General features: G+C 52.7%; 1 protein-coding gene across 1 annotated transcript in view; it reads right to left on the bottom strand.

Annotated features, from left to right (window-relative positions):
• Window positions 1-291: 291 nt before the first annotated feature.
• The window catches only part of LOC112120792 (class I histocompatibility antigen, F10 alpha chain-like), a gene marked incomplete at its 3' end in the record, with an annotated part of 9,605 nt that continues 465 nt past the window's right edge, over window positions 292-9,431 (bottom strand). The window contains exons 2-3 of the mRNA XM_024219946.1: window positions 5,669-5,932; window positions 292-567 (exon numbers count right to left, since the gene is read on the bottom strand). Coding sequence (XP_024075714.1) covers window positions 292-567; window positions 5,669-5,932 — 540 coding nt within the window. The remainder of the gene's footprint in view (window positions 568-5,668; window positions 5,933-9,431) is intronic.

The following is a 9,431-nucleotide window of genomic DNA, read 5'->3' as shown; positions in this document are numbered from 1 at the left end:
CAGAGCGCGGGGCTCGCCGCTCTCCCCCCGGCGGCCAGAGCGCCGGGAGCAGGGCGGCCGGAGCCCTGGGGGGAGGGCGGCGAGCCCCGGCTGGGGCTCGGCTCGGCTCTCCCCCCCCCGGCGGCCAGAGCGCCGCGCCGCCGCCCCCCTCCAGGTGCCGCCCCAAACACCAGCTTGGGTGCTTGGTGCCTGGAGCCGGCCCTGCCTACGCCCCCCGCTCCATTTTGGAACTGGGGCATGGAGATGTAACTTGTAATGACCTCCTGGGTGGGTCTTGTCTCCCTGCCTTACCTTTCCTCTGTAGAGTCTCCTTCCCGAACTCTAGAGCACTCCTTAGCCAGGAAATACATGTCTCCTCCTGGAAGTGTTTCCATCCCTGGATATCATCTACTTCAGCATGCCATCTCCTCTTGGTGATCTGAGCCCCAATATCTGCTGCTACCCAAGTCATGGTCTCCTTATCGAAGGTAAGAAAGTCTCGTCCGTCATATGAATCCTGGTAAAACGCCTGAATGGTGCTGTCTTCCCGGAGATCACAGCCGAATATCGTCTGGATAATGTGAAACCCTGAAACACAGCTGAGGGTCAGCAGCAGCCTCTCTCTGAAAATCTCACCAAGACCCCACTGCAGGTAGCCCAGTGGGTCCTCCCCTTGCTACTGGGCCCTCCCTCCCCTGGGATATGGGGTTCCCATTTATGCTGTTGGGTCCTACACCCTCCCAACTCCTTTCAGGTGGGAACCCACAGGGGGCGCCCTCTCCATATGTTGAGTCTTGTATACTAAAGACCCCCCACTGCAGAGAGCTCACAACCTTCAAGGAGTACCTCACTGCTGCTTGTTCTTGTATGTTCCCTGCAGGGGGTGCAGGGTGGCACACCAAAAAGGGAGTACTCCAGATATTGCAGGGGTCTATCCCCTCCAGCTCTCTTCTGCTCTCTGAGGATCTGCCCCAATTCTGGCAGTCAGGGTCATTCTGGACAAGAGAGTGAGTGCAGAGGGTCTGTACCCTACTCTCTCCTGCTCTGGTTATATTAATTTTGCAGGGTCACTTGGTCCCCCACCTCCGCTATACACAGTGCCCCCATGCCCCTGTGAGGAGGGGGTACAGTCTGTCCCCCACACTAACCTCTGCTCTGGTTTAATGACCTCACAGAATCCCCACGGTCAATCTGTTTCCCTGCCCCATCTTCCCTGTGCCCCCAACTCAATCTAGGAACGGCAAAGAACCAACTTCAGATGCTTGGCCTCTTTTTCACATGGCCACTGTCTCAAGGTGATTCCCTATAAGGATCAGGCCACTGACGGCCCTTAGTTCAGCTGGCCACCATTTTCCTACAGCCAGGCTAATCTTCACAACGACCCCCATCTCGCACACAACCAAAAGCAGACTCAGTTAATACAGCCACCCCTGGGCTGATAGGAGGCAGGGAGGGAGACTAGGGGGGAAGGGAGGGGGATGGGGACAGGAAGGAAAATTTAGGGGACAGGTAGGGAGGTTGTGGTGAACAGAGAACACTGTGGGGATCATGAGGAAGACTGAAAAGTGCAGAGAACAGATCAGACCCCTAGCTTGGCAAACAGGGCAGAATGTGGGGGCACAAAAATAACCCACACAGGCTCCCAAATATTTTCACCCCTCCCTCACCCTGCATTCGATACAGCGAGGTAAATGCCTAGATTTTCAGCAATCACTAGTGATTTTGGGTGCCCAACTGAGACCTTTTAAGGGGACCTGATCAGAAAGTGGGAGTATCTGGTGTCTGAATATCAGACACCCAAAAATCCCTAATCACATTTGGAAAAATGCAGTCTAGGGATTAAAATACAATTTGGTGTCCCAGACATAGATGAGAGTCAAGCCCACTAAGCTGTGTCCCTGAACTATGCCACAGGTTTGGACAAAAACCAGTTTCTAACCTTCCTGTAATGGTTGTTCTCAGAGATGTGTTGCACACGTTCATTCCACGCTAGGTGTGCGTGCCCCGCACAATCACTGGAAACTTTTCCCTCAGGAAAAACGCTGGCTCTACTACCTTCTGGTACCATGCGCTTATGTCACAGTGTGAGGGGACCAGTTGACCCCGCACTTTCTCAGTTCCTTCTTGTTGACAACTCCAATGAAGGAGGAGGACGGTGGCTCGTGGAATCGACATGTGCAACACATCTCAAATAACAACAATTACAGAAAGGTTAGTAATCATTTTTTCTTCAAATGCTTGCACACGTCCCTTCCACATTTGGTGACTCCCAAGCAGTACTGTAAGAGGCGGGCTCGGAGTTCATGGACACATGGATTACAACACTGCCCAATCAAACCCAGTGTCATCTCTAACTTGCTGGGTGATGGCATAGTTGGAAGAAAAAGTATGTACTGACGTCCAGGTCACTGCTCTGCAAATGTCCTGGATCAGGCTTGGGCTATGAACATCACTGAGGAAGCTTGTGCTCTCATAGAATTTGTACCCAGTTTTTTAAATATAAATATATGGAGATATTTCTACCGAGTCCAGTCCCCTGCCTTCACTAGCAGGACCAAGTACTGTCCCCTGACAGATTTTTGCCCCAGCTCCCTAAATGGTCCTCTCAAGGACTGAACTCACAACCCTGGGTTTAGCAGGCCTATGCTCAAACAACTGAGCTATCCCTCCCCCCACAACATACTAGTTGCTTATCTCTCTCTCAAACCTCGCAGCACATGTGAATGCACAATGTGATTCAGGATGAAATTCTCTGAATCTTTCATCCTATCAGCTACTGCCACAAAGAGCTGTGTGGATTTATGGATCGACTTTCTATATAGTCCTTTCTATATAGAACACCAGGGCACGCCTAATATCCAGGTATGGAGATGTCATTCCTCCCTATTCTTGTGCGACTTCGGGAAGAAAATGGGCAGGAAAATACTCTGATTACAATGAAACTCCAAGACTACCTTTGGGAGGAACATGGGGTGGGGGCAACGTTGTACCTTGTCGTTAAAGAACACTGTATACGGAGGTTTTGACATAAAAGCACTAATCTCCAAGACCCTCCTGACTGAGGTAATTGCTACCAGAAAGGTGACCTTCCAAGAAAGGGCCCAATGCCAGTGGCTTGAAGGAAGGCCCCGTGAGCTCTGACACAACCGGGTTTAAGTCCTCCAGGTGGATGGGTTCCCAGATTTGTAGGTATAGCCTTGTGCACAAAAGGAATCTGGGGGAAAGGTGCAGAACAGGTGATTTCTCCAAGGGAGTAAGATGACATCTGTGAGTGAGCCCGGGTTGCAGACATGCAGACAGCAGAACTGCTGACATTTCCTGTTCTGTCTGGTTGTGAACAGGTCTATGAGGGGAGCACCCCGCCACTGGAAAATGGCCCTTGCTCTGTCGGGACATAGGGACCATTCGTGGTGAGAAGAGCTGAGCTGCCAGCTCGTTCTGGGCTCCCGGAAGGTAAGAAGCTTTGAGGTGGATCGAGTGCTTTATGCAGAACTCCCACAAGCAAATGGCTCCTGACACAGGGGGGAGAAGAGCGGGCCGCTCTCTGCCTGTTGATGTAAAACATGGCTGCCATTGTCTGTAAGAACTCGCACCACCTTGCTTGCGATGGTGGGTAACAACACCTGACATGCTAGGCCGACTGCCCTGAGCTCTCTGACATTTATCCGTAGCAAGAGTTCCTGCTGGGACTACTGACCTTGTGTCGTGAGGTGCCTGAGATGGGCAGGCACTGTGAGCACCGAGTCCAAATGATGGCTGTTTGGCCAGTACACTGAGGCCAGCCAAGCCCGAAGGGATCTGAGGTGCAACCTCGCATACCACTCCACATATATGCACATGACCATGTGACCCAACAGCCTGAGTGGGCCTTGACCTGTGGTGACACTGATTGGAAGTGGGCTTCTGGGAGGAAGGCCCTGGCCTGGGTAGAATTGAGCAACGCTCCGATAAACTCTATCCTCTGAGCCGGGAGGCGTGTTGGCTTCTGTTCGTTTAGCAGCAGGCCCAATGCTCGAAAGGTTGTTTGGACGAGGTGGTTGCTGGCTTTCACCTGGGATTGGACTGGCCATTGACCAGCCAGTCACTGAGGTACAGATACAAATGCACCCCTCACCTTCTCAGGAAGGGCTGAAACTATTACCAGGCATTTCATAAAGACCCATTTGGCTGCTGACAGGCTGAACGGGAGGATGGTAAACTGGCAATGAGTCTGGTTCACAACGATCCCGAGAAACCTTCTGTGGTCTTGGAATATAGGTGTGTGGAAATAGGCATCTTTCAAATCGAGGGCGGCGTCCCAGTCCCCTGCATCCAGGGAAGGAATGATGGAGGCCAGGGAGACCATGCGGAAGTTCAACCTTTTGAAGTAACAGTTGAGGCATTGCAGGTCTAGAACGGGTCGGAGACGCCCTTTGGCCTTCGGGATTAGGAAATAACGGGAGTAAAACCCTTTCCCTCTTAAGTTCCAAGGCACTTCCTCCAGGGCTCCTGCACAGAGAAGGGCTCGCACCTCCTGGGCTAAACGTTCTTCATAAGAAGGGTCCCTGAAGAGGGACGGAGTTGGGGGGCAGGAGGGAGGCATGGAAACGAACTGAAGCGTATAACCCTCCTCCACCATACTCAGCACCCAATGGTCTGAGGCAGTGGTCCCCAACCTTTCTGTGGCGAAGAGCACATTCATGTTTTCAGAAGAGTGTGGTGGGCGCCAACAATTTTTCAAGACTTATTTTGTATTTGTACTTTATATAATACGAAAACCATCATATTTAATATGACATAATATATGAATCCATAAGCTAAAAAAGGTAATTTTACATGTAAAAGGTATTAATTAAATTATTCGGCAATTATTCTTTCACCTTACCATGTGAATTTGCTCTTTTTTATTTACCCTTTTTTTTGGGGGGGGGGGGGGGGGGGGTTCGCAGTTCTGGGCAGCGGAGAGGGAAGCCGCGGCCCCGCGCCTGCCGGGGACAGAGATCACCGGCGCCTGCAGCCCTGGAGTTCTCTGTCCCCGGCAGGCGCAGGGCAGCGTGGAGAGAAGCCGCAGCCCCGTGCCTGCCAGGGACAGAGATCACTGGCGCCCGCAGCCCAGCCTGCCAGGGACCGAGAACTCCGGGGCTGTGGGTGCCGGTGTTCTCTGTCCCCGGCAGGCCCGGGGCTGCGGCTTCTCTCTGCGCTGCCCCGGCCTGCCGGGGACAGAGAACACTGGCGCCCACAGCCCCGGTGTTCTCTGTCCCCGGCAGGCGCGGGGCTGCGGCTTCTCTCTGCGCTGCCCCGGCCTGCCGGGGCAGAGAACACTGGCGCCCGCAGCCCCGGAGTTCTCTGTCCCCGGCAGGCCCAGACAGCGGCTTCTCTCCCCTTCTGGGCACTAGTTGGTGGGCGGGCACACATAAATGCCCCGGCGGGCGCAATGGCGCCTGCGGGCACCGCGTTGGGGACCACTGGTCTGAGGTGATAACGGACCTGCTGAGCTGAAGCGGGAGAGATGGTCCAAAAACAAAAGAGGAGCAGGATCCGGTATGGGAACTGGTATAATGCCCTTGAGTGCCCCACCGGGCTCTGTCCCCTCCCTCAATCCCCAACACACATCCCGGTGTCCCTTATCCCTGTTTACATGAACCACGTCTTGACCCTCCTCCCCCCCGATGTCCCTGCATCCCTAGGTCGTGGCCTGTCCTTCACTCACCCTCGGTCTGGTTGTAGAGCTGACTCAGGGTGTTCAGACTTGCGTTGTACCATTTCTGGTAGCGCTGTGCCCACCAGGTCATCTCGTCCCAGAACTCCAGACCCTCTTTCTGCGCCATCCACACTAGGCCGGGCTTCGCCTGCTGCGTCTCGCTGGTGTAGACGTAGTTGACCTGATCGTCCACGTACACAACACGTCTGTACCAGGGCAGCCCCGGGCCAGGCTCCGACACCACTGTGTCCAAAACGCGCCTGGAGTGCAGACCTGAGGGGGGGTAGATTGGAGGAGGGGGGAGTCAGACCCAACCGGACCCTGCCAGGAGCCCCTGGCAATATGCGAGAGGCGGCGCCATCCCTTAGGAGCACTCCTGTGGGAGAGAGACCTGGGAAAGGGCTCACAGAACGGCCTGATGGGGAGAAAGAGACGGTGGGGTAGAAGGAGAAAGGGAGGCAGGACTGGAGGGGGAGTGAGAAGGGGAAGGGGTTGGGGAGGTACTGGGGGGCTGGAGCATGTGAGGAGGAGGGGAGCATATGGGGACAGTGTATTGGGGGTACAGGGGAGTGTGAGGCAGGAGAGGGGGCCCAGGAGGAGGGCCAGGGCTGGAGGGCCATGTGGGGAAAAGAAAAGGGGTGTTATGGGAGAGGGTGGGGCAGGAGGATTGCAGGAGAGGAGATGCAGGAGCTCAAGCTGGGGAAGGCAAGGTGGGCAGGGGGATGTGTCCAAGCTACAGGTAGGAGCCAGGACACCGGCTGTGCACAGAATTTACTATAATTTATTCAGAATATAAGAATGGACAGACTGGGTCAGACCAAAGGTCCATCTAGCCCAGTCTCCTGTCTTCCGACAGTGGATAATGCCTGGTGCCCCAGAGGGAATGAACAGAACAGGGAATCATCAAGTGATCCATCCGCTGTCGCTCACTCCCAGCTTCTGGCAAACAGAGGTTAGGGACACCATCCCTGCCTATCCTGGCTAATAACCATTGATGGACCTATCCTCCATGAATTTATCTAGTTCTTTTTTGAATCGTGTTATAGTCTTGACCTTCGCAAGATCCTCTGGCAAGGAGTTCCACTGGTTGACTGTGTGTTGTGTGAAGAAATACTTCCTTTTGTTTGTTTTAGACCTGCTGCCTATTAATTTATTTGGGTGACCCCTAATTCTTGTGTTATGTGAAGGGGTAAATAACACTTCGGTATTCACTTTCTCCATACCAGTCTTGATTAAGACTATGATTTTGTCATGGATGTTTGTAGTATAAGACCTGGACAGGTCCTGGGCAACGAAGAAAAGCTCACGGAAGCCCATGACCCATCCGTGACTTTTACTAAAAATATCCATGGCAAAATGGGGAGCTCAGCTGCGTGACCCACACATCATCCAGAAGGGTAGGCAACCGCAGGCCACTCAAAGCTCCGGGTCCCCCTGCCGCCCACAGTAACTGGGAGCAGTTGGTTCCCCCACAGCCCACGGAGGCCGCCCCACCACTCCCGGCTGCTACAGGTGGCAGGGAGACCGCACAGCTTCCAGCCACCCCGTGCTGAAGTCATGGAGTTTGCTGGAAGTCACAGATCCCATGACTTCCGCAACCTCTGTGCAAAAAAACCAAAGCCTTAGTCTTGATTGTATAGACTTTCATCATATCCCCCCAGTCATCTCTTTTCCAAGCTGAAAAGTTCCAGTCTTATTAATCTCTCCTCATGTAGCAGCTATTCCATACCCCTAATCATTTTTGTTCCCCTTTTCTGTACTTTTTCCAATTCCAATATTTCTTTTTTCCAATAGAATGACTACATCTGCATGCAGTATTCAAGATGTGGGCATACCATGGATTTATATAGAGGCAATATGATATTTTCTGTTTTACTATCAATCCCTTTCCTTATGATTCTCAACATTCTGTTAACTTGTTTGTTGCCACTGCACATTGAAAAAACAAGGAGTCCTATGGCACCTTAAAGACAAATGCATTTATTTGAGCATAAGCTTTCGTGTATGCATCTGACGAAGTGGGTTCCAGCCCACAAAAGCTTATGCCCAAATAAATTTGTTAGTCTTTAAGGTGCTACAGGACTCCTCGTTGTTTTTGCTGAAACAAACTAACACGGCTACCCCTCTGAAACTGCACATTGAGTGCATGTTTTCAGAGATCTATAACGACTCCAAGATCTCTCTTGAGTAGTAACAGCTAATTTAGACCCCATCACTTTATATGTATAGCTGGGATTATGTTCTCCAATGTGCATTACTTTGCATTTATCCACACTGAATTTCACCTACCATTTTGTTGCCCAGTCACCCAGTTTTGTAAGATCATAGAAGATTAGAGTTGGAAGAGACCTCAGGAGGTCATCTAGTCCAACACCCTGCTCAAAGAAGGACCAAACCCAACTAAATCATCCCAGCCAGGGCTTTGTCAAGATGGGCCTTAAAAATCTCCAGGCATGGTGATTCCACCACCTCCCTAGGTAACCCATTACAGTGCTTCACCACCCTCCTAGTGAAATACTGTTTCCTAATATCCAACCTAGACCTCCCCCACCGCATCATAGAATCTCAGGGTTGGAAGGGACCTCAGGAGGTATCTAGTCCAACCCCCTGCTCAAAGCAGGACCAACCCCAACTAAATCATCCCAGCCAGGGCTTTGTCAAACCTGACCTTAAAAACCTCTAAGGAAGGAGATTCCACCACCTCCCTAGGTAACCCATTCCAGTTCTTCACCACCCTATTAGTGAAAAAGTTTTTCCTAATATCCAACCTATAAACAATCCCAGTTCCCTCAGCCTCTCCTCATAAGTCATGTGCTCCAGCCCCCTAATCATTTTTGTTGCCCTCTGCTGGACTCTTTCCAATTCATCCACATCCTTCTTGTAGTGTGGGGCCCAAACCTGGACACAGTACTCCAAATGAGGCCTCACCAGGGCCAAATAGAGGGGAATGATCACGTCCCTCGATCTGCTGGAAATGCCCCTACTTATACAACCCAAAATGCCGTTAGCCTTCTTGGCAACAAGGGCACACTGTTGACTCATATCCAGCTTTTCGTCCACTGTAACCCCAGGTCCTTTTCTACAGAACTGCTGCCCAGCTATTCAGTCCCTAGTCTGTAGCAGTGCATGGGATTCTTCCGTCCTAAGTGCAGGACTCTGCGTGAAGAACCTTCTGGGAGCCATTAAAGGCTGGAGAGATCCAAGAAGCCTTTTCCCTTCATTTAAGCCTGGTCTATGGGGTGTGTGTGGGGGCTAATTTACTCTCTCTCACTAACCATCAGCAAAACAGAAATCCTGTCTGAAAGCCCCATCCTGCCCTGAGATGCTGGGAATGAAACAGCCTGGGCAGCGCCTGTAACCGGCAATTTCCCCACAGTCTGAGCATCTCAGGGGGCTGTGACGGGCTTGTCAGCGTGTGCAGCACCCAGGGCCGGCTCCAGGGTTTTGGCCGCCCCAAGCAGCCAAAACAAAACAAAAAAGCCGCGATCGCGATCTGCGGCGGCAATTCGGCGGGAGGTCCTTGGCTCCCAGGCGGAGTGAGGACCGTCCGCCGAATTGCCGCCGAATACCTGGACGTGCCGCCCCTCTCCAGAGCGGCCGCCCCAAGCACCTGCTTGAGAAGCTGGTGCCTGGAGCTGGCCCTGGCAGCACCCACGGGTGCAGGCCCCAACGAAGCCGCACCCCCTGGCTCGGTGAGGTTGGCATTAGATTAAAGGGTTACAGTTCAGTGGCTCTCAGCCCCCCAGCTCCCTCCTCCCTGCGCCCTCCAGCC

Source organism: Terrapene carolina, unplaced genomic scaffold, assembly GCF_002925995.2.
Source record: "Terrapene carolina triunguis isolate 2854851 unplaced genomic scaffold, T_m_triunguis-2.0 Scaffold29605, whole genome shotgun sequence".
Lineage (NCBI taxonomy): Eukaryota > Metazoa > Chordata > Testudines > Emydidae > Terrapene > Terrapene triunguis.
The sequence above is the reverse complement of the archived record's forward strand: the minus strand, read 5'-3'. Positions and strand labels throughout refer to the sequence as shown.